General features: G+C 40.2%; 1 protein-coding gene across 1 annotated transcript in view; it reads left to right on the forward strand.

The window, feature by feature from the left end:
* Positions 1–7,205: 7,205 nt before the first annotated feature.
* The window catches only part of ARFGAP3 (ADP ribosylation factor GTPase activating protein 3), a 30,264-nt gene continuing 11,625 nt past the window's right edge, over positions 7,206–25,844 (forward strand). The window contains exons 1-11 of the mRNA XM_065742424.1: positions 7,206–7,312; positions 10,374–10,492; positions 11,379–11,451; positions 13,520–13,651; positions 15,579–15,662; positions 17,576–17,657; positions 18,043–18,102; positions 19,721–19,767; positions 21,716–21,861; positions 24,821–24,946; positions 25,485–25,607. Coding sequence (XP_065598496.1) covers positions 7,244–7,312; positions 10,374–10,492; positions 11,379–11,451; positions 13,520–13,651; positions 15,579–15,662; positions 17,576–17,657; positions 18,043–18,102; positions 19,721–19,767; positions 21,716–21,861; positions 24,821–24,946; positions 25,485–25,607 — 1,061 coding nt within the window. The 5' untranslated portion in view covers positions 7,206–7,243. The remainder of the gene's footprint in view (positions 7,313–10,373; positions 10,493–11,378; positions 11,452–13,519; positions 13,652–15,578; positions 15,663–17,575; positions 17,658–18,042; positions 18,103–19,720; positions 19,768–21,715; positions 21,862–24,820; positions 24,947–25,484; positions 25,608–25,844) is intronic.

Raw genomic sequence — 25,844 nt, forward strand, 5'->3', positions numbered from 1 at the left:
ACAGAGGCTGGCGTTAAATTTCTAGAGCTGCAGGTGCCATGAGGCAACATATTATTGTTAGGCACAATACAGATGCATAGTAACAAATTTTGCTCAGTGTGACTGAGTTTCCCAGAGGAATCCAAGCGCAAGTAAAGGAAATGAGGATATCTCCAAAATATCTTGAACAAATTGGCATTCTTTCTCAAGGACAAAGCAAATGGCAGTACAACTTACTGCAGATAATGGGGCCAGAGGGTGACTACAAAGCGTCACAGAGTGAAAGCTGAGGGGAAGTTCATCAGGGTTGCTGCTGTTTGAGAATTGGCTGAGCATCAGCTTGTGGTCAGAAAGTTTTGGATCGCTTTTTGTTTCTTTTGTTTCTTTTCTTTCTTTTCTTTCTTTGTTCCCCCCAACTCCAAAGCAGAGGGCACTCTAGCACTTTTAAAAATATTTTTATTTACTCAACTTGCAAGAGCAGCCAGTGAATTACAGGCATTGTCTGTTCCCCAGTAGACATGGATAGCTCAGCCCTTTCTTTTATGTCCGTTGGTTCTATCTTCTGTTTCCCAAGCACTGAGGCTGCTTTTAAGATTGCCTCAGGTCGTGTTTACATCCCTCGGGTTCCCATGCATCTGTTAAACACTTTTCTTCCATGTTTTGTAGATCTCATCTGCTGGCAATCAGCTGAGCTTGCAAGCTGCAACAGCAGTGTCTAGTTTGCACACCCACTTATCTGGATGGCAAAGTATGGCATTGGGATACAGGCTCTGTGTGAGACAGTGTGTTTCTGAACACAGTCTTGTGCGCTGTGTCCAAAGTGAATAACTAGCAGGTTTTTGACATTCTGACACTGGGTGTCAGTGGTTTGTGGGACAGTTCAACCCGGTACCGTGACAATTGAGGCAGGGGACCCACGGGCCCACACCCCGGGGAAGGGGAAGGGGGAAAAGGGAAAAAGGAGAAGGGAGATGGGCCCAGGAACAAAACAGCGGCAACGATCTGAGGAGGAAAGCTAATTTACTAAATAGATATCAGAAAGGAAAATAACACAATATAATATAATATAATTGGAATTGAGGCAAATGAATCAAATAAAATGAGCAAGAGAGAGAGTGTCCGATAAACCGAAGACCTTACGCTAATGCTGAAGGCGGACGGCTGCAACAAACACCCACTGCCGAGCTCGGTCCCGAAGGGAAGAGAGGGTCCCATGACTGCAGACAGTTTTTATCTTTCCCTCTGAGCGTAAACACGTAAGAACGCAAAGCATCGCAAAGTCCTCTGGGGAATGGAGTTCTTCTTCTCTTCTGAGACAGGTACACCTGGAACTATTGATGGTCCACGGAGCTGGAGCATTAACTCCTTAACTCTAAATGCACTACATGATGTTATGATGTGGAATACCAGTACCAAAAAATCATAAAACCATGACATTCCACCCCTTATTCAACATCATTACATCATGCTTAATATATATATACACATAAAGAAACAATGATTAACAAGCATTAAATACAAACACATACAACATACATATATACATATATACATATATACATAGTAATAGAATTACTGAGGGCGCTCTCCCCACATCAAATTCCCTTGTGGTACACTTTGAACATCCCCATTCTTCTGCATCACCCACCAGGTAGACCCAGGTCCCTGAGCAAAAACAGTTCCACGGAGAGGTTTGCCCTCTCCAGAAGCTGGAAGAACCCAAACTGCTTTTCCCAACATGTTCTTCACATGTATTACAGGGACCTTATCTCCCCCTACAGTAGGTAGAGATCTGGACTGGGCAGGACCATTGCAATTGATGGATCCTCTGGTGTTAACCAACCAGGTGGCTTCTGACAAATTCTTCTCCCAGTGCTTAAATGTTCCACCACCCATTGCTTTCAACATTGTTTTTAACAACCCATTGTACCTCTCAATTTTACCAGAAGCTGGTGCATGATAGGGGATATGATAAATCCACTCGATGCCATGATCTTTGGCCCAGATATCCACAAGAGAATTTTTGAAATGAGTCCCATTATCGGACTCAATTCTCTCTGGAGTGCCATGTCGCCATAGGACTTGTTTCTCGAGCCCTAAGATGGTGTTTTGGGCGGTAGCACGGGGTACTGCATATGTTTCAAGCCACCCAGTGGTTGCCTCTACCATGGTGAGCACATAACGCTTACCACTGCGAGATCGTGGCAAGGTGATATAATCAACCTGCCACGCCTCCCCATATTTATACTTTTGCCATCGCCCTTCCTCCCAAAGAGGTTTCATCCTCTTGGCCTATTTAATTGTGGTGCATGTGTCACAGTCATGGATAACCTGTGCAATAGCATCCATAGTTAAGTCCACCCCTCGGTCTCTAGCCCACTTATATGTTGCATCTCTTCCTTGATGGCCCGAGGTCTCATGGGCCCACCGAGCTAGAAATAATTCACTTTTGTGTTGCCAGTCCAAGTCTACTTGAGCCACCTTAACTTTGGCAGCTCGATCTACCTGATGGTTATTTTGCTGCTCTTCAGTTGCCCGGCTCTTAGGAACATGAGCATCTACATGGCGCACCTTTACAACCATATTCTTTATTCGGGCAGCAATGTTTTTCCACAGTTCAGCAGCCCAAATAGGTTTACCTCTCCATTGCCAACCATTTTGTTCCCACTGCTGTAACCGCCCCCATAAAGCATTTGCCACCATCCATGAGTCAGTGTAAAGATAAAGCACTGGCCACCTCTCCCGTTCAGCCACATCTAAGGCCAGCTGGACAGCCTTTACCTCTGCAAATTGACTTGATTCTCCTTCTCCTTCAGTGGCCTCTGCAACTCGTCGTGTGGGGCTCCACACAGCAGATTTCCATCTGCGGTGCTTACCCACAATGCGACACGATCCATCTGTGAACAGGGCGTATCTCTTTTCATTGTCTGGTAGTTCATTATATGGTGGGGCTTCTTTAGCACGTGACACCTCCTCAGCTAGCGTTGTTCCAAACGTTTTACCTTCAGGCCAGTCCATGATCACCTCCAGGATTCCTGGACGGTTGAGGTTCCCCATCCGAGCTCGCTGTGTAATCAGTGCAGTCCACTTACTCCAAGTGGCATCAGTAGCATGATGGGTAGAGGGAGCTGTTCCTTTAAACATCCAGCTCAGCACTGGCAATTGAGGTGCCAGGAGGAGCTGCGTTTCAGTACCGATTACTTCGGAAGCAGCTCGAACCCCCTCGTACGCGGCTAAGATCTCCTTCTCAGTTGGAGTGTAGCGCTCCTCAGACCCCCTGTACGCCCGACTCCAGAATCCAAGGGGTCGGCCTCGGGTCTCCCCAGAGGCTCTTTGCCACAAACTCCAAGTGGGACCTTCCTTTCCAGCAGCAGTGTAGAGGATGTTCTTTACATCCTGTCCCGTCCGCACTGGCCCCAGGGCCACGGCACGGGCTATCTCCTGCTTAATTTGTTCAAAAGCCTGCTGCTGCTCAGGGCCCCACACAAAATCATTCTTCCGCGTCACCCGATAGAGAGGGCTCACAATGAGACTGTAGTTTGGAACATGCATTCTCCAAAAGCCCACTACACCCAGAAAAGCTTGGTCTTACTGGTGGGTGGAGACATGGCATTAATTTTGTCAATCACATCTGTTGGGATGTGACGACGTCCATCTTGCCACTTTATACCTAGGAACTGAATTTCCTGTGCAGGCCCTTTCACTTTGCTTCGCTTGATAGCAAAGCCAGCTCATAGGAGAATTTGGATAATCTGCTCTCCTTTCTCAAAGACTTCCTCTGCTGTATTGCCCCATACAACGTCATCAGTGTATTGCAGATGCTCAGGAGCACCACCCTGCTCCAATGCAGTTTGGATCAACCCATGGCAAATGGTTGGGCTGTGCTTCCACCCCTGGGGCAAACGGTTCCAAGTGTACTGAACAGCCCTCCAGGTGAAGGCAAACTGTGGCCTGCATTCTGTGGCCAGAGGAATTGAAAAGAAGGCATTAGCAATGTCAATGGTGGCATACCACTTGGCTGCTTTTGACTCCAGTTCGTACTGGAGTTGTAACATGTCCGGTACAGCAGCACTCAGTGGGGGTGTGACTTCATTCAGGCCACGGTAATCTACCGTCAGCCTCCATTCTCCACTGGCTTTACGCACCAGCCATATGGGGCTGTTAAACGGTGAGTGAGTTTTGCTGATCACTCCCTGGCTCTCTAGCTGACGGATCAAGTTATGAATGGGGAGCAAGGAATCCCTGTTGGTGCGGTACTGCCGTCTGTGCACTGTTTTTGTAGCAATTGGTACCTGCTGCTCCTCCACTTGGAGCAACCCCACAACAGACGGATCTTCTGACAGGCCAGGTAAAACAGATAGCTGCTTAATGTTGTCTGTGTCCACAGCAGCTATTCCAAAGGCCCATCGGTACCCCTTGGGATCCTTAAAGTGCCCCCTTCTGAGATAGTCTATACCGAGTATGCATGGAGCCCCCTGTCCGGTCACTCTTGTAGGGATATCTTTCCCTCACAGCTACTAACATTCGTTGCCAGAGGCTGGCGATTCCATCCATATACCTGCTGATCCCTCTGTCGACAGCTGGATCACGGGCAATGTTTCCTAGCTGGCAAGCTTCGTTACTGTTGAGGGACACGCTGTTGGCCCCGTTGTCCCAACACCGAAGCAACCAAGTGACAATACTCTCATCCGGACGTCGAATAAACTCCTTTCTTGAGCCTTGGATCTCAGACATTTTCATGGGTCGACGAAACGTGGTAACTTTGACTCTCTCATCATCCTCATCATCACTATGTCCATGCCTCTCACTTTTCTTTGTTGCCTTTCTTGGTGGTGGTGGTGTTGAGGACCCCCCCTCGCCTGGATCTTCCTCTTCTTTCGCCACCTCTTCTTTGCGTTCTAGACGTGAGGACACACGTTTCCATTTCTGGCCTTCCACCGGGGCAACCAACTTTGATACCGGTGCTTCCTTTGGCTGGTCAGATGTACTTGGGAGGTTTTCCTCTTTGGTCTGAGCCTCAGTTTGGACACTCTCTCTCTCCAGAACAGTATATATACCTCGGTAAGCATAAGCCAAGCCCCAGATGAGCTGTTCCACCTCAGATCTTTCTGAGCCGCAACACCCATTACTCAGATACAGGCCTAGCTCCTCAGGATCCTGTAAGTGTTCAGCAGTAAAATCCCATGGCACCGGGGGACCCCATGCTTCTAATTTCTTTCCTAAAACTCTCCACTTTCCCTGCCATTCAACATTCTCTGTTTCTGGGAAAAGCTTCCTTCACACGATGTAAAATCCTATTACAAAGAGTACATTCAGGAGGACTGATATCCCAATCATTAACATAGTCCCTAAGCTGTAATCTTGAAAATTCATAAGGAACTGAGAGGAGAACCTGGACACCCATTCAAATATTGTTTGGTTTGTTAACATGGTATCGTCTGTTACATTAGCCGGGGTGCCCAGGTATCTGGTAGGTGCCTCCATCACTGCTTTTAGTTTTTCATATAGGGACCAGGCTCCATAGATCAGACTGGCAAGCTTAACCAAGTTCCAGTACGTTTTGAGCATTAAAAGGGAAAAAGCAATGAAATACAATCCCTGTAAGGGCAGTTTTAACAGAAACAGTAAAAACATTTTTTTTTTCTTTTACTCAAACAAGCTGGCAGCACCCGAAAAGTTTACAAATATCCCAGAAGAACTGGCAGTACGCCTGGACTTCAAGGTCGTGTTTTGCCGTACAGGACCTGCAGTACAGATAAGCTTCCTAACAAAGACAGAGATTCACTCTAAAAGTATGTCTCTGTCCGGCTAAGGCAGCTAGTCGAGCATCACGTTGGGCGCCAAAATTGTCAGCGGTTTGCGGGACAGTTCGACCCGGTACTGTGACAATTGAGGCAGGGGACCCACGGGCCCACACCCCGGGGAAGGGGAAGGGGGAAAGGGAAAAAGGAGAAGGGAGATGGGCCCAGGAACAGAACAGCGGCAACGATCTGAGGAGGAAAGCTAATTTACTAAATAGATATCAGAAAGGAAAATAACACAATATAATATAATATAATTGGAATTGAGGCAAATGAATCAAATAAAATGAGCAAGAGAGAGAGTGTCCGATAAACCGAAGGCCTTACGCTAACGCTGAAGGCGGACGGCAGCGAGCACCCACTGCTGAGTCCATCCCAAAGGAAAGAGAGTGTCCCGTGACCGCAGACAGTTTTTATCTTTCCCTCTGAGCGTAAACACGTAAGAACGCAAAGCACCACAAAGTCCTCTGGGGAATGGAGTTCTTCTCTTCTGAGACAGGTATACCTGGAACTATCGATGGTCCACGGAGCTGGAGCATTAACTCTTTAACTCTAAATGCACTACATGATGTTATGATGTGGAATACCAGTACCAAAAAATCATAAAACCATGACACTGGGGCAGAGATGAACCACTTCCTGAAATAAGAGTCAGTTCTGAATTAAGAACCAGCATCCTGTGGTGTTATTGTAGTGGCAGGGACTAGCTGCCTTTGTGTGACATTGCTTGGGGAAGCAGTAGTGTGGCTGAGGAGAGTGTAAGATGGTAACAGAGTCTGTCCTTTCCTAGGCCTCTGCCATATGGTTTAGTCTTCAGGTTAACTTCGTTTTCCAATGTTGATTTTTCCACTTAGCTGCCAAGATAGTACCTCTGTTGCTTTTTTTTTATTTTTTTTTCAATCTTTCCCTCATTAATCTTTCCTTCATGTTTTTTTCCATTTCAATACAAACGAAGCTGACATGATAGACGATCTTTCTTTCATGGAAATTTCTTTCTCCCTGAGAGGCCAGCAGCTGCAGGCTAGGATGGCAATCCTTGTGCAGCGTGGTGGGATTTGGCAAGCAGATCCTGGAGACCATGCGCAGGATGCACGGATACCTGCGACTCACAGGCATGAAAGCATGAACTTCGCTTGCGGCGTGAAAGGATGCCTCTTGGCAGTCATTCCTGATCCCAATACTGCATGCTGTGTGTCTCTTCTCCCCAAAACCGGCAAGCGGATCAGCGGTATCTCCACGCGCAGCGCCCCGCGGTCGCGCGTCGCCATGGCAACAAGCGCCCCCTAGCAAGCCGCGCCCCGCGGGTCCGCCCTTAGCGCGCGTTAGCTGCGTGGCCGCCCGGCCGAGGGAGCGGGGGGCGGGGCGTTCGGCGGGGGGGCGCGGCCTGGACGGCGAGGCGGACGACGGTGGCGGCTGCGGCGGCTCCGCTTGGCGACCCCGGCTCGTCGCCTCCGCCTGCCGCCATGTGCGAGCCCAGCAAGCAGGACATCGGCGCCATCTTCAAGCGGCTCCGCTCCGTGCCCACCAACAAGGTGAGGGCGCCGGGACGCGGGGCCGCGCTCCGCCGCTGTGACACGTCGCACTGGCGGGGGGCGGGGCTGGGCCGGGCGGGCCCCGGCTGCTCGGGAACATGGCGTGGGGCCGCGGGGCTGCCCATGGCCCGGCGCGCGCAGAGTACGGGCAGGGATGCTGCGCCTGCTGCTGCGGAGCACGGGCGTCGATTAAGTTAGTTTCTAAAGCGAGGGAAGATCTCCGTCCGTCATGTCTCCCCTTGCTCCGGCTCCGTGCCCAGGAGATGGAGCGGTGTTGTAACCCTGCCGGCAGGGTGCACGGCCCCGCTGCTGCCCGGGGCCGCTGGGTCGTTCGGCCCACGTCTGCTTGAGAGCTCACGTTTGGCTGCCGGCAGCTCCCGCTAACTAACTCCGTATTGTGGAGCCCTGTAAAGTCAGGAAGGAAAGAGCGCAAGGAGCTTCAGCAGCTGGCAGCTTTCTTCAGGTGGGAAAAGCCTTCTTGAGCAAAAGGTGCTGTGCTCTCCTGCCCACCCCCTCCTGTTCGGCTGCGCGTTGCTTTGGTCTTTTGTTCTGTCCTTAGCCATTTTGTATAGGGCTTTCCCGCAGACCTGGGAGAGAGGTGCCTCGGAATATTGGAAAAGTTTAGTCGTGCTCTTCAGCTGTGTTGTGTGTGCACACAGTTTGGGAAGTTCAGGTGCTTTCCATGGGCGCCTGCCTGCTGCAGGCAGGTGTGCTTGTGTACACTGCTGGTGCAATGCGAGGCTTCTGAGCATGTGCTGGCCAAGGCAAAATGATTCTCACTTAATTATGTATGCTCTTCAGTTAGAAGATTATAGCGTGTTTGAAGTGGAATTTGAATAATGGTCTTGAAAGTAACCTATTTGTAGTTTGGTCTCTGCTTTCTTTTACTTTGTATAGCACGAGAAACAGCTTTTCAGAGTTGTTGCTTTGTTTTTATGCACTACATAATACGGAGTTGGCTGATAGCATTTAACAAACACATTACAATTATCACATAGGATGTATTTTGTACATACAAAGTTGTTTTCAGTCATGAAGCTGCACCGTATGGTTGGTTTAAATGTTTGCAGAGCTTTCCTGGTGGGGCAACTTGTCCTGGTACTGTTGTATACAGGCACTTGGTCTGCCACGAGACTGTCTCCCTCCAGTAGGTGGCTTTTCATTACCTTCTCTAGCTCTTTCCCTTCCCCTGTTGAGAATAGCATCCATGGCACCACTTAGAAGCCCAACTCAAGCATGTGAACTGGCTTTAAACCAAGCAAGTACACTTTGTTTTTCAGTGCCATTCTTACAGCACGTGTTGTGCTTTGTGTATGTGGTGGTCCCTTATGTCATACTCTCACACTCCCCAAATGTCAGCCTGGTGCTGTTCTGTTGGCAAATGTTCCTGCTCCCTGTCTTACCTCATCACTGCTGGTGATGTGGCTGCGATGTGAGCTGGACCTACCTTTGCTCAGCCAGAGCAGATTTGCAGTGTTGTTTCCAGTTGCATTAACAAGCATGACTATTATTGCTGATTCCAGAAAAGGGAGCGTATCTGAATGCGGCAGTGTGTGAGTAAGAGCAGCTGCTGGCACACAGCTCACCTTTGCCCAATGACAAAACACCTCCTGCACAGCTCAGCACTGGGGCCTTGCGCAGCCAACATGTGCCTTCACAGCACTGGCCCAATACAAAAATAATACAGGTGTATTTAAAAAGCAACAGGTCATTGAAGTGCATCCTTCAAACTGATTTTATAAAGACTTTGATACCATAGTTGTACCTCAGTCAGTACAGAAAAAACACTCTCTGGTTCTAAAACAGAGACAGTTTCATAGGCTGGCTCTGAAATCTCTTTATTTTCAGTTATTACAGTTTATGTGGTGGGAAGCACTTCAGAAATTGAGATAGCTCAGCAACATGAGTGTAAGTTAAGTACATTCCTTTGTCAGTTAACTTACTGAAACATACGTTTCTGTTGCATAACATCATGGAACTGATAGTTCTTAAAGAAATTAGGTGTTATTCTTGCATCACAATCCTTAAAGATACAGCTTTATCTCTGTGAATCATTTTCACGACTGTCTGATAGAGAGCTGACAGAGACCTGGGCCAATAAAGACAGCGAGCTGTATTGCTCTGTGACAGCCACCTTCCAAGATGAAGCAATCAACTTTTTTAAGATGCTGAGATTAAGAAGAGTTTATAATTGTACTGAGGTGTCTTTAGGGACATGTCCAACAGAACTTTTCCAAGCATGGAATTATTTTTTAACCCCTTGCTGATACTCAGGATTCTCTTTTCCTCTTTCTGCTCTGGAGAATTTCTGTCCAACCCAGTGCTCAGGATCTGCTTTACTCTCCTGTGATAGAGGCAGGACCAGGGTTATCATGCTAGCTTTGGTCTCCAACAGAAACCACTTCTAATTCAGTCATCTCCTTCCTTCTGCTGCAGATGAAGTGTCCATACAGGAGATTTCCTGTAACCTTAGGTAGGAATAGCTGTTTCAGTTTAAATTTGTGTCTGTCGTTGCATTTGAAAATTGATTCATACCATGCAAGTTTTTTTGTTCTCACTTTTTCTTGACCAAAGGGGCACAGATGTCAGAATAACCAAAGTAGAACTTGAAGGTTGTGTCCTGTACGCTTGCAGAGTAAATGAGGGGTAAAGGCAGATACCTCTCATAGCTTTGGCTGAATGTTAGGAATCTAATGTGGTAGCAGAGGGTAAGAAAGTCTTAGTTTTGACTATGATGTAATTTTGGACACGTCAGCTATTTAACCAGTCTTGTGGACAGCTAAATGGTTGGTTCTGCATCACACGAGTAATACATAGTACAAATGGAAACATCTGGCAGAGTCTTAGGCTAAGTAGTATGCGGAGTGGATGCTTTCTTAAAGCTCGGGCAGATTGTGCAGTTTCTCTTTATAAAATTAGGGTCGTGTGAAGTTGTTGCATTGACACGTGGGTTAAGGACAAGTTAAGTTCTGATCACCGCAAGGGTGTTAGAATGACCCATCATACAGCTGTGAGAAGAGGTTATGCATAAGTCAAGTTAATGATCTTTCTTTTCTTTAAGGTATGTTTTGACTGTGGATCAAAAAACCCTAGCTGGGCAAGCATAACATATGGAGTCTTCCTTTGTATTGATTGTTCAGGGACCCATCGATCACTTGGTGTGCACTTGACTTTCATTCGGTAAGTAGTCGGTGTATTTTTACAACAACAATAGCAAGATTTTCATTGCAGCTTCTAACGTTTTTCTGTCGTTTGGATGCCTGATCAGAGAGAAGCTCATTCTTTTCTTCTACTTCAAAGGTTTTTAATGTTTGTATTGGCTTTAATTTATCTGATGGCTACTTGGAAATTGGGTAAATAGGTAGGGTTCAACAGGATTTGTGCCATGCACCCTTTCCTATTACCTGCCTAGCAGGTAACCATTTAGCGGTGCACTTTTGTTGACATCTGTTTCTGCACTGAAGATGATGAAAACAAAGAAGGGAGTAAGCATTTTGAAGTGTTTTATCATTCTTTCCAAATCAAGACTGAGGCAAATAGCTCTTTATTATCTTCAGCAGTGTGACAGTATTTTGATCTTAATGATAATCTTATGCCCTTGTCAGCTAGTCTAGAGGCCTACATAGTTTTTTCTTGCTTTGCTTCCTGAAGTAGTTCATTATGTTGCGATAGTGTACTACCAGGGGTAGGAAGAGAGAGCTTTTGTGTAAAAAACCCTTTGGTGGCTCAGTCAGTTGTTGCTGTTTTACTGAGATTCTCTCATTTCAGATGAGCACCCTCAGTTATCTCTGTCAGGCATTTTTAGCCTAATAAATAGTTAAATATTAGAAATGGAAGGTACTGTTTGAAGTGTGTGAGAGCAGTGCATTTAGGAATGGATTGCAGATAAAAGCAGGTGTTTTCCATCAACTGAAATCAATATTATTAATGCTGTAATGATTAGAATTCTTCTCATAGTCACTGCCTCACGCTTCCCCGAAATGATTTGTGTGAGAGACTCTACACAGAAAAAGGTAGATTTCAAATGGTCGTGGAGGTAACACTAAGCATTTTTCCCTCTCTTTAGATCTACAGAACTGGATTCCAATTGGTCTTGGTTTCAACTGAGATGCATGCAAGTTGGAGGAAATGCAAATGCTGTACGTACTTTTGAGCACTTATCTTGTGCATTGATGCTTGGAAACTATTGTCAATACATTGTCAAAACATCCAGTTTAACAGTGAGATATTGGTAACTGCTGAGATGGCTTTCCATCTGCTTGCAAATGTGGTTAACAAGTGTTTTCCTTCGGCTGTATTTCCTTATGGGGCCTGTGATGAAGCCATGCCAAAGACCACGTAAATGTCAGAAGTCTCTTATAAGTCAAGGTATGACTTAGGTACAGTTGAAATCAAGATAAGATGTGACACTGTGAGAGAGGAAGCAGCAGTGTTTTTGCTTTGGCCAATTCATGTTGGCTGTTACTTTTGGTTTCGATTTTCATGTACTTTGAAGTAAGTTTATTCCACAGTATTTTTGTAAATTAAACTTATGCCAGCTGCTATGCTTCTCTTAGGAAGAGGATATTTTCCTTTGTCAACATTTCCAAAATCTTGCCTCTTCAAAGATCAACCCCCCCACACACCAATAACTGAGATTTCTTCCCTGAGTTGACCCACTGAGTGTGGAAACCTGTAACATTCATAAGAAACTTCTACTTCCAATTCCCAGAAAGCTTACTGGTTACTTTTCTTCTTTTTTTGTTGTTTTGTTTTTAAGAAATTTTGGCTGCTTGAGTTTGTGTTCCCTCTCACTCAAACTTGCTTTCCATAGATTTTTTTTCTTTATGAAACTGCTTTCCTCAAGTTTTGTCACTTTGGTATTCTGCTATTTCTTCTATTTTTTTTATTTCCATGCAGAGAATGGTGAATTGAAGATAATTATTATTTGTCTTCCACTTCTGCATTTTCCAGTCAAATATTTTTCCTTTAAATTTGGTACTTGACAAGTCACTGTCTCTGGTATGCAGATCTAATCAGCTGTGTAACTTTATCAGAAATAAAGTGGCATTTTCACCCTCTTTTTCTCTCCCTCTCCTTACAACTGCAGTATAAAAAAAAGTATAACTTACGTGAATTTAATTATCAGGTTTCTTTTACTTCACCTCATATGTAAACAACATAGTTTGAACTAATCAGAAGAGGGAGGGTCTACGTGAAAAATATTTTCCTTCTTTTTTAGCCAAAGGTTTTTAGGCAATTGGAAGGAAGAGACTGCAAAGTTTGAAAAAGAACTGCAGTTAATTTCAGAATGCATATTCCTAACAGGATTAATAGTGAATATTATTTAATTTCATGTGTATTTTTCATTCTGCTTGGATATCACTGTTTCCTATTGTGCATTATACCAAGAGGTCAGACATAAGCACGCTCACCCCTTATATACCTCATATACCCCTTATGTACCTTTGTATTTTATAATTGCCTGATGGCATTGAATCTTGGATTACAGCAGTTGTGAGCTGTAATCATAGCTGTTTCCTAGCTGCCTATGAGATTGCTAGGGTTATGTGGTGTTACGAGTTCCTTTTGTCTTCAGAATAAATACCTACAGTGATGGCATTTGGGGCCTACAGAGAAAAGCTCTGAATGTCAGCTTCCTAAGTGTATGTATATATTTATATGCAAAAAGAAAAAACAAAGAACTTTGTAGCAGGGAGACATTTACTACTGTTTTTATTGTAGAGAAGTTGGCTGGCTTAATTTTTCACGTAGTCTCGTATTTGTTTACTAGGTTTGCATTTGACATTATAAACTTCAGTTATCTGTATTTGCTGACCCTATCAGAAACTTGTTTATTGCATTTTACTGTAATGGTCTGATATGTTCTTTTGTGCAAGAACGTATGAGGTAATTTGCTAGTTAGTTTTAGGTTTTCAGTAAAACTTTATTTGGTTGTTTGATTCAGATCTAGGAACTGTGGTATATGATTGGAATTGTGTATGCTTTTAAAAGGTCTCACTGATCTATTTGTTTTTTGTTGTTGTTTTATGTGTCCCTATGTTGCCATAATGGAGTTTTCGTCTTATTTTGGAGATTTCTAAATTATGACGTCTGTGTAAGATTTAGATTCAGAAACAGAGTATTTTGCTGCATTGCAGTGTATATTAATGTGGCACTTGTTTTGAAATTTGTTTCTTATAGTGTTTTATATGTTCTGCTTTGTAGTCTGCTTTTTTCCATCAACATGGATGCACAACAAATGACACCAATGCAAAGTATAACAGTCGAGCTGCCCAGCTTTACAAGGAGAAGATTAAATCTCTTGCAACACAAGCAACAAGAAAGCATGGTACTGATGTGAGTAACGAGTGTCCTTTGTCATTTAGATTTCTGAAACACATCCCGTTCCTTAACCACTAGAATAATTTTAAGTTTCTAATTAACAGTGTGAAAGATGATTATTTTGGAGGTACTGCTACACGTCGTTGTGAAGAGGCAAGAAGTGGAGTAAACTATTTGTGTCAGATGTTGAGGGTCGAGCTCAACCTGATACTTCAGGGTCACTTCTGGGTTACTCAAAATATAATGTATCATTTGCAGTAACTTAAAAGAATTGTAGGCAGAAATTTCAGGTATTCTTCCAAATGGGAACTACTTTGTTTCACAGATGTACTGCAAAATTGTATTTGTGCTATTGCACAATAAATATACATGCTCTTCTCCATGAATTATGCGTTGTGATTATCTTTGCTTTTCTGGAACTGAATTATTACATAGAAGTAGAGCATTGTAGAAATGTAAAAGTGCCAACAGCTATCTATAAAACAGTTGTGATTTCTGTGGGGTTTTGATTTGAATGGATACATTTTCTACAAAAAGTTTTATACTTGAAAAATTAGCAAATTACGTTTCTTGAACTTACTGTTCTGTTAAAAGTGCTGATGCAGTTCAGGCATGCTGTCAAAGCCCTGAACTGCTGATAGGAAGAAGTTGTTAGTGAACTATGCAGTATATTAGTCTGCTGAGGTGTTAAGTAAGTTTGACAACAGTTCTGTTTTGTGTACACAGTGAACGCTTTGACTGTTTAATTCACTGTGTTCACATGACTAATTCATTTGAAGTTGATCAGATGAGTGGGAAAGAAAGGAAGAAAGAAAGAAAGAAAGAAAGAAAAACCAAACACAAAACACAATGCAATTTTCTTGCTTTTTATCTTCTAGTCTGTATGTTTTGCAGCATGAAGTTCAAGCAAGTCATACTAATTTTATGTTATGGATGTTATATTTAACATGGTTCACATCACTGCTTTCAGAATCTTTTTTACTTAATAGCTTTAGATATAAACAAGTTTAAGTAAATTTAATATCCCATTTGTGTTTAAATGGGCATTATGTTCTCCAAATGACACTTTGAAGAACTGAGGTTACAGTTACAGATGTCATCCCAAAATCTGGTATTAGTCATTTATTTCTTATGTTAAAAAATATTAAATATAATTTTGAATATGCTGCAAGTTTAAGTGATTATGTACTATCTATATGGTTGAAGTGCATCATTCAGTAATTATTCTTTGTGCCAGTCCTGTTAAAAAGAACACTTATTCTCTGATTTACTGGTTCAATTTAATGACATAATCTTGTTGCATATATAGTAACCTTTCTGAAAGTGGTCACTATTTTCAGTATGATGTCTTTTGCATGTATTAGAAAGAACCTTCTAAATTTAGGATGAAGATCCCAAGTTCAGGTATTGTCCAGCAGATTTCCTGGAATGATCTGAGGCACTCAGGGCTGTGCAGCCCTCCCTGTGAACTGTTAGCATCTTTCAAAAGCTTTCTGCAGGTGTACTAAAGGTTTTGGAACTCTTAGGCCAAGTGGGACAGTTCATCAAAGTACCTGACCATGGTATTTTCTTAATGCTGTATTTTTATTATTCCTATGTGAGAAAATGAAAAAACTTGATTCTAAAGCTCTAGCTATATTAAATATTGATAATATTAGTGCAGCAGAACTTAATCTGAGGACTTTGTTAGGAAGGAAATTGTTACTGGGAAGGGAGATACCACAGGCATGGAGTCAAAACAAGGTCACATACTCAAATAAATTATAAAGGAGAAATACTTAATAGAAAAAGAAAATCACTAAATTTTTAACCTGATAAAAAGTAGTTTTAAGATAAGTGCACTTTAATTTAGAATACCTTCATGCAATTGTCCTGATAATAATAAAAATAATGATGTCCTTCTCTTCCTTCTAACCTTGATCCTCTCTCTAAACACTTTTAGCTGTGGACAGATGGATGTGGAATGCCACCTGTGTCACCTCAACACAAAGAAGAGGACTTTTTTGCGTCCCATGCTTCTTCCAAGGTATAGGTTGACTATTTAGTTTGCTTTCTAAATGTATTAGGATAACTGTGTGTTCTGTGATGAAGATCAAACTGTGGAAGAAAAATGTTAAAGGATGGGTCATTAAGTTCATATTTATCTACCTGTCCTTCTGTGGGTCTCAGAGTTATTCCTGAATGTGAATGACTTTCTAAGATGATAATTCAGAATTACTCAAACAGTAGCTGTATGTGGAATGAAACTATTTTTGCTAGGCATACAATTCCACATAGATTCATGACTGATCCATTTGGCTTGAGAGTGCCCTGATTTAAATTTAAACGCCCAATAATTAAGTTACTGCTATACCTAATATTCCTAAAAATTGCAACAAAACTGAACGTTCTGGCAGTGGTGTTTTCTAGTACATTTGCAGTCTGTGAACACCTACAACTCAAGTACCGTCATGAGGGCTTATTTTGGAATAGAGAAGAATTCAGGTAATTTGAGTATATGTCATACTAGCTCTTGTTGTGAATATGCTTCACAAAAACATTAATTTCCCTGACATAGTATGTGGTCATGCATGTACATCATCAGCAAATAATAAAAATGCAAGTTGCTCCTATCTACACCTGGGTTAAGAACGTGGTAAAAAATAGCATTGCTTTATTGACTTTTTAATGTATCTGGGATGCTCAAGGATGGAAAGACCTGTAATTTAAATGAATAACTAAATGGTGAAGACAAACAAGCAACACTTATGTAACGCTTTAAAAGGTAAATTATTTGTTTTTTAATTTTTTAGAAGAGGCGGATTTTGAGGGGAAATTCAGCCTTCTTGCTATCTGTTTTATTTTAGGAACTTCTACTATAGTCAATATTTGAATGCCTTATAAATTTTGAAATCTTTGAACCAAGAAAAGAATATTTGTTTCACACGTTGGGAAGAATGCTATGTTACCCAGAAATGCTTATTGCAGAGGCAAAAATAAATAAGTTTTTGAATTACAACCTGGAGTTTCCACCAGAAGACGATCTGTTCTGACAGTAGAAAAATAGAGTATTCCTGTTCCCAAAAGCAAAGTGAAATGACACTTACAGGAATAGGAAAAGCATACACTAATGCAAGCTAGGGAGAAAAGAGGGTTAAGTATTTTTAGGGTGAGTACATGAAGTAGGAACTTGATACATACCCTCTTGAGAGAATTTATGGGTTGAGTACAGTAAACTTTCAGAGCAGAATTTTTGGATAGCTGCAAAGATAGCAGATCAGACACAATTAGTCTGTGTGCCCTGGGGCAAGAGATTCCTTGAGTGTGGTATTTTGAGAGGAAGCTGTCAGGAAGCTTTGAAGTTGAGGTTTTAAAGAATAGCAGGCATGAACTGGCACAGGGCTTGTAGGGGAAAGAAAGGTAATATTAAGCAGGTATTACTGTGTTCGGGCCTCACAGGTTTGCCTGGTGAGAAGGATGTGTGTGAGCAAAGTGGAAGGACTCATAAGAGACTTTGGAGTACTGCTTACAGTCAAAAATTAGGTGTTAGAAAATAAGTATGAGAGCTTAGTGTGGGGAGAAGGGCTGGTTATTATATGTAAATAAATGGTTCAGCTCTCCCGTATTCTATAAATGTTAAGTGTGGAAAGAAAATAAAAATTAATAGCTGGCCTACAGTGAAGAAATCTGGAACATAATTGAAATGCGTATCACTGTTTTGGATGCTAAACACTGAGATGTTATGAGAGGTGGATACAGGTGCTTGGCAGTGCTTTTGAAAACAGCTTGCTTTTTATTAAAGGTAGACATTTATTTTAACAGGTTTTGAAACTAGAAGCTTTAGTAATGAGAATTCAGTATTAACTTATCAGTGATCTTTGAGTACAGTGCTCGTATTTATTTGATGGATTCCATTTTTTATGTGCTTCTGATTTTTTTTCATTTTGTTTCAACATGAAGAATACAGAGTGGGTGTTATCAGAGTCAGAACCAGTTCCTTTACAACAGAAAATTTCAGAAAACCTACCAGAAAGCCATGAAGGTACGACTGGTTCTTTGTTAACAAAAAACTCCATTTCTGATTGGCTCTTTGTTTAGGCTCTCTTTACCCTACTTCTGTAGTTAAGTAATTAAACCTTGCTGATACCCCCAGAATTTTGGGAGGGAATGAGTTTCTAGAAGGGCTGTGCTAGAATGGGTGGTATTGCATGTTTCTTTAATAATGTTTAATAGGAGCCCAAATTAAAGTCTGGTTAGGAAGATTTCAGATGAATCTTTGGGTTCCTGTTAGTAACTGGCAAAGTTGTAACAGAAATAACACATTACAGTATCTGTATCAAATGGTACTCTAAGGACAAGGAGCTCTGTTTTGGTGTTTAAACATTCTAATGATCCTTCTGGTATTCTTACCCTTGCTATATTTCCAGGTGGATCGGAACATGGACCAGGTGTTGATTGCCTTAGTACATCACCAAAGGCCACATTAGGTAATGAGCATAAGTAGAAGACAGCAACCAGGATAGTGTACCTCTGTATGTGTTCGTGCTCAGAATGTGTGACTGGGAAGGGATGTGAAATTCTTAATTCACTATTCTGTGCATGAGTTAGTTTGAAACATCAGAATTTGTTTTGTGACTTCTTAAGTTTTAGTCAATTGCATTCTGGTTTTATCTGTGTTATCCTGGCTGACCTGCTGAGTTTAAATGCTACAGAAATTGCACCTAATGGTGCTTTACACCTGTTAGCCTAATAGTTCTGCATCTGTACGCAAGTGGAGCACTGTGCCATGAGTAATGGCCTGCTTTTTTTTGTTTTTGTTTCAAGCAAGTGCTTTATGTAAAGCAGGACTACATGTTGTAGATCCCTCTTTCTGTCTAAACATGGATTTGCTCCCTTTTCAGAAAACAAAGCAAATAAAATTAGGCAGGAAAAATCTTGTATTTGTTATGCAAAATCTTTGGTTAATCTTAATTTACATAACTGTGAGGAATATGTCTTTATGTAGAATTTAAGAAGTTGAGGAAAATAGAATAGAATTAAATATATAAGTGGTGTATCATTTTGAGGATCATCCTGCAGGAACAGGAGTATTGATTTTTCAGCAGCACAGTGTTAGTAAAGAAGTGATAGTTTGGTCTGACTCAGTGCTTCAAAAGGGCATGATCTTCATTGCTGTTTTTTATATTCACTTTTTTTAGTGTGATGGAGACTAGACAATAGGAAAAGCAGTTATCCACCTGTACTTCCCATATTTTCTCATTTTTATCTATAACGCATGTTCTCATAAAACAAGTGTTTCTCTTGTTTTGGGCATAAGTTCCGTCTTACACGTGAAGGGTCTCTGTTCTGTGTAAGCTTGGTCAGTTTAACTAAATTTCAACTCAAAAGAGTTTTTCTGTATGTGTAAGCATTTAGTAGGAGTTGTTTGAAAACTGTGGTTAATTCAACTATGGCCTCATTAAAATACCAAGGTCAGGAGCTGCGTCGAACTTCATGAAGAGCAAAGTGTAAATTCATTTATTTTGTATGTTTTGAAGTTTAATACAAAGCATTAAGACTGGAACTTTCAAACATTGTATGTAAATTTGGACTCTTAATAATGTATTAAGGCAATTGAGCAAAACTGTTCAGTTCAGTGGTAGAGTATGTTGTCATCTCTGGTGACGTTTGTGATTTTGTTGGTGTTTATGGTGATTTATTTTATCTTTATGATTGGTTGTTTTAAACACAGATAGTGACTTTCTATCTAGTAAACAGTTTGTCCTGGAAGTGGTTTGGGATCAGGTAAACCTCTAGTGTGATTCAGAATGGCAAGTCTGTGTACTAGGAGGTATCCACAACTGAAAACTGAGCCATTATTTTATTCCTGTTAAGAATAGACAAGAGGTACCACATCCTCAATCAGAGGCTCTTTCTCATGTTTTCTTGGTAATACTGCTCTGTGCCCTGTCAATCAGTTTGTTTCTAAATCTCTTAATGATGAAACTATAGTACTTTATGGCAGTAAATTCAAAAACATATTTTGAGACTGAAATTGTAGAAATTATCTTTTGTAATTCTGAAATTAATAAAAGCGTATGTCAAGTAATAAACTTTTCATTACAGAGAACACCTCCTTCATAAAAAAGAAGCCGAATCAAGTTAAGAAAGGGGTAAGTCTACGTAATTAACACAGTTTTTTCCTTTGTATTATGGATCTATGGAAATAGTAAATTACAGTTTGTAAATGTTGTGCATTAATTCTAAACAGTACATATATTGGTAACAATTTTTTAAACTACAATGCAATAGAAAACCTGTTACACATCAAAATAGCTGAGGATCCATTTCAAATTGAATAGGTCCCTTCCAACTCAAATGATTTTGTGATTGTTAAGATGAATTTGTCTAACAGATTACTGTTCTTCTGTAGCAGAGTACTTAGTGTGTGGGTTGTTTTCTGTGCTCAGATAAATTCTGAGCGTGTTCACATGTATCCAGCTTACTGTACTGTCTAGACTTTCACACCTTCTGTCTTTTAAAAAATGAGTAAAATATCAATACAGGCCTTGATATTTTTATGTAGGCTTCACTACAGTTGTGCCTGCAATCTGCCCTGTAACCTTTCTTCTTATTTTCAGAGATCTTGACACTGGATTGTTAGACTTCTTCAGTCTTTCAGCTATGTTAGACATTTGAGATCTTTTTGTAGCAAACCCTGAAAACAGAGGCATTTCCAATAGCTCTTTTAAGTGACTAAACGTGCATGTGTGGATTAATCTGTAAATACTAGGTGACCTTGAGACATTTAGTTTTTTATTTGTGAAGTAGATCTCATCTCACACCACACTGCAGTATGGCACTTTGTTGCATTTATAGAAAATTTGCAGCTGCATTCAGTTGAAGATAGTTTCAGGATACTTTAGAGACTTGTTTATGGATTGGATCTCAACACTTTCTTAGGCATCTGTTCTTTGTACGTTAGTTAGATGTAAGGAGTTGTGCAGCCCAGAGCAATTGTTAAAGGAACTGAAAACTGAGCCAGATATTTCGGAGTTGACTCAGTGTATTTAGAAAAGGCTAAATCTGGGGAGTATAGCTTGTAAGTCCCAAGAAAATAGCCCTAATATTAGAGGCTACAGGGATTACATGTTACTGGGAGCCACTTGGTTTAGGCCTGGCTGATGTATGGAGACTTTCATTGGAGCCAATGATTGAAACTTACTATTCATTGCTCCCACTAGAGGGCCCCAGTATGCAAGAGGAATTTCCTATTTATTCCAAGTAGTTGCAGTTCTCTTACAGTTAAAAGAACATAACTGGATTCACTGCTGCACGTACGTTGTCAGACTAATACTGTACAGTTCTTTGTGTACATAGGCCAGATGAAGGCTTCGAAGTATTAGCAGGATAAGTTTATTGGGAAAATTAAGGTTGCTGTAGGTTGCAGGTGAAGAGTTAAACACATGGGTGACTCAGAAACAGCAAAATACTCAAACTGCTGTTCTCAATTTGCATCTTTTTGTCTATTCACATATGTAGTAGTCAGTGTTGTTTTTTTTTTTAAATAACTGATAAGAAGAGTGAAAGGATTTGTATTCGTGTTTTGAAGTAATAAGCTAGGAATAGATTTCTTTTAAAAGAACCAGTGCAAAACTGTAACCTCTAAAGCTGACATGTTTTATCTTAAAAACAAAAAACAAAACAAAAAGCCCAACTTGCTGTGTTTGGTTATATGCTAAGACTAATTGTGCATTTATGAATTTTTGCATACGCTTATATGGAAAATTTGTGTATTCCTATCTTATGGTAAATGGTTAAATATGCATTTATTAAGAATGTGAATAAATCAATCCCTACTATTAAGAGAATGCACTGGCCAGTGAGAGCTATTTCAAACATCTTAGTCACTTCTACAACTTCTGCTATTATGAATTAAGTGAATGAGCATCAAATGGTTCAACTGCAACGAAGTTAATTATATTATTGTTATGCAGCATAATCATTATTGAAGTTGCACTGTATACTCCCTAACAGAGTATAGCATTTGTTGTTGCTTCTGAAATTGATTCTTCAGTATTTTCTTAGTTGGGTCTTTTTCTTTCTTTTTAATGAATCAAGCTTGGTGCCAAAAAAGGCGGTTTGGGGGCACAAAAAGTCAGCAGTCAAAGCTTTAATGAAATTGAAAAACAAGCACAAGCTGTAGATAAAATGAAGGAACAAGAGGATCTTCATAGCAGTAAGAAAATAGAGATGGAAGAGCCACTGTAAGTATGAGTTGTATACACAATGGTAAAACATGATGCCTGATTTCTTGTTAATGAATTAACTATCAGCATTTTAAATGCTACCAAAGGAGTACAAATAAAACTTCAGTTCTTGATTTTATAAAATTCCCCAAATGTGATGGGGTGGGTCAAAAAGTAATAGTTTTCATTGCCTGTGTTACCAGTGGAGACTCTCACCTCCTGAGCATTCTTTATTCAGTACTATTTACATAGTTCATTTTGATTTGGGGTAATGAACTGTATAAACATTGTAAAATGCTCACTGATTGCTTGGGAATAATGCACATACTTGGTAATATTCGTGTATATATTGGGTAAAGGTTTCTCTGTTGAAAGTGGGAGTCTGGTTAGGTATGGCTAGAATTGCCTGCTTAAGTTTGAGCTGTTTCATATGGAAGCTGCCTTCATTTTCACAAAATTTGTTTTTTGTCAGCCACAAGTTAGTCCATCCTCAGTAAATAGGCTGCAGCTGTTTATTCTTAGCTCTTACGAGATGTAATGCTAGGATGCATCGCTTTAATAAATTATTGAGGAATTTTCTGAATATAAATACAATTATAAAATTAGAGAATCACTTGGAATTTGTGACACCAACCACTTCAGCCTACAGTCTATTTCGTGTTGTTTTTGCATACTTCTTACACAGCCTCAGCAGAAATTTATGTTTCGTGTCCATTGAAAGTATTAATCACAAGGGAATTGTTCATTTTTTCCAGGTATTCTTACCACAAAAAAAAAAAAAATTTCACCAATTGCCAGAATTACCCGTAAACTGAATTGGAGTAATGTGCTGCTAGATAAAAATGATTGTTCATTATTGGTTATTAGTATTCTTTACTGATAATCTCTTTAATTATATTATTCAGTTTGGAAGAAATTCACAGTATTGATTCTGTTTTTGTGTCAGAAACATTTGTCAGTACACATTCCGCTTGGGTCCACTGCAACACTTCTGAAGTAGTTAAGACCCTCCAAAAATATCTGTAAATATGAGGGGTGCACTTGGACTTGGGTTTCCGTATCTGATCTTAGTAGAAACAAGGTAAATTTCACTAGAGATTAACTTCTTGTGTCTTTAACTGTAGATGGCAGTGTCTATCAAAATTAAAGAAGAATGAATGCTTTTAAAGTTGCAAGTGCCTCCAGCTAATTGGTGTGTTTTTTTTTAAATCCAGAGTAATGAGCTTTAGTAAATTAATTCATTGTGACTTTAAATGTTTGGAAATTATACTTTTAGTGCTTCCTTTATAGAAAGAGATCGAAGACTTGAAACTTAAAATGTAATTTTTTAATTGGTACAAAGTTTCTTCATTTTCTGCTGTGCAGTGACTAAATAATAAATAACTAGAGTTACTATAAAACTAATAGGTATAATGCTAATTTTTTTTTATCCACAGAAAATAAGAGATTTTTTTTTTATGTTCATTAAATAGATTTCATAAAACAGGCTGCTTTTTACTTAAGTAAAGAGCTGAGTAGATTTCCTTCAGTAGCAGTTCTAAGCTGAACTTCAGAAAACATTTTCCATTTTCTCTGTAACAGCTGATCCTACAGAGTAAGAATTGATGAAAAACTTCCCTGGATATATTCTGTAGTTTGATGATAAGTTTCTCTGATTTTACTGATTTCAAAAATCATTCATCAGATGACTGACATTTATTGTTGTCAGCATCTGAACGGAAGACATCATGAATTTTTAGTTCTGAATTAAAGCCTTCTGAAGGACTAATCAAAGGATATCCAGTCATCACAAGTTCAGGTACACAACCTCTGTCTTGCAGCAGGTTGCACTGTCCAGCAAGGTGTGAACTTTGGTAGGGGCATCTTGTACTCCTGTTTAAAGTTAAATAAAGACACATAGGGTGAGTCGAGGAGCAAAACTAGAGCCCATTTCAGTAATCAAATGGCTTTTTTCTTTCCATTCCTGATTCCATACAAAACTGATGGAAGGGTACAAGGAAAATATATTGTTTTCAGATTTAAGTATTTCCCTTCTACTCACAACAGGAACTCTACAAGTGTCTACAAGTAACATCTAATTCTCATTTAAATTTTTTCTGATAGCATTCGTTTGTACTTTATGACAGATGCAACCTATGAATTAGACATGTTGTGTTCCTCATTAAAGTTACCCTTTGTATCCCTTTTAAACCAATGAACTGAATTTATGCAGTGTTCCTACAGTTCTATAATCACTTTTAAAAAGCTCTATTATTAATACTGTCTTGAGGTTTAGAAAGGCCTGTGACATCTCAGAGCACTTGTATTTAAATTGCAAGAATGTTTAGAGTGACAAAATGTGTTACTTGACATGTGGTACATAAGTTTTAGATGCTTCCAAGATTCCATAATAGAGAACATATTTGATGTTGCAACTACAAAGTTTCTCATTCCCTCTTCTGAGACTTTTTTTGGGACAGAGAAGAACAGCATCAGTAGAGGGGAAATGTAGTCTACCTGAATTAAATGTTCCGCAAGTGTTAAAACCATTAGGAGCATGTAGGAAGGTGTGGCAGTGCCAAGGAGTGAACTCAGGGGAAGACATTACTAGTGTTGTATTGTGGCTGCTGTAATACATCAGAGTTGGGTAATTTTGGTTATTATTTTGTAGCAGGTATGACTATGACAGTGGTTGACTTGATGGTAGAGCAAAACTGTACCCTGAACTTTAACAGTACAAATTTTTACATATCTTTTGAAGGCAAAAAGAAAAAAAAAAAGTCCTGCCTGCTCGTACTCACACTAGAGTACTGTTTAGATGGTATTTTCTACCAGCTTTCTCCCATTCTTATAGTTGAAGTATGATCCCGTTAATAATGAGTATTTTCAATAAACACAGAAAACAAGATACAGTTGTACAATATACATTACTTTTTCTATCAATATTACTGTTTTTAAATGAATTTACAGTAGTATTTAACTGTATGTTTTGTTCTAGTGTATCATCTTTACGATTGGCCTACAGAGATCTTGATATTAAAACAAAAGAAGAAAAGTTAAATCTATCTGGTAAGAAGAAAAATGAACTAGAGAGACTTGGCATGGGATTTGGCAGCAACAGAAGGTATGTGAAGTTCTGTACACTGTGTTTAAGATGGACTGTAGTATTATGCAAATATTCTTGATTTTACTTCCTAAATGAAAGGATATACTGAAGCATGAAGTGTTACGGAAATACCATGATCGAAGAATGGAGTATTTGTCAGAGAAAGGGGCAGGAGTTTTTATTTTCCAGACAGATGTTAACTTAAATTGTAGATATATTTATCTGTCTATGAAGAGGGTAGCTGGAATGTTTTTGTGAACACTACAAACCTAAGCATAGTCTACCCACTACATGCCAAAACTTCGAAAAATCACATGGCTTTTATACAGCTGTTGGAATGGGTTTTGTATTCAAAAGTCTTGTCACTACTTCAGAGAACTGTAGCTAAGCTTTCAGAGGCTTTACTTTTTTAATTCCCTGTTTATTCTTAAATGCTTGTAGTGTTTTTGTGTTGACAGCAGGCTTCAGAAACTACATAAGGGCTTTCATTATTTGTTTATTTTAGAGGGTGGGCTTTGTCATCTCTTTACAAATATATTTTTTTTCCTGTCCCCAGTGGCATTTCTCATTCTGTCATCTCAGATATGCAAACAATAGAGCAGGAAACACCAACAGTTGCAAAACCAAAGAAAAAGTACACAGATGATGCTGAAGACTCATATTTCTCTTCTAGTTCAAGGTAATGTATTGGTTTTATGTTTTGAGTGAGAGTAGAAGTGTATGCAAGTATTTCAGTGTATGCAGTATATTTGAAACAAGATTAAAACAGAAGACAATTGCACAAATCTACACACCTGTTATATTTTGAGGAAACATAGAATAGTTTGAATAGTTGTCCTCCCAATAAAATAAATATATTTAGAATCAGAATGGTTTGGATTAGAAGCGACCTTAGAAACCATCCAGTTCTGACCTC

This window comes from Cyrtonyx montezumae, unplaced genomic scaffold (genome assembly GCF_038088225.1).
Source record: "Cyrtonyx montezumae isolate F1298 unplaced genomic scaffold, pur_monq_1.0 scaffold_3, whole genome shotgun sequence".
Classification (NCBI taxonomy): domain Eukaryota; kingdom Metazoa; phylum Chordata; class Aves; order Galliformes; family Odontophoridae; genus Cyrtonyx; species Cyrtonyx montezumae.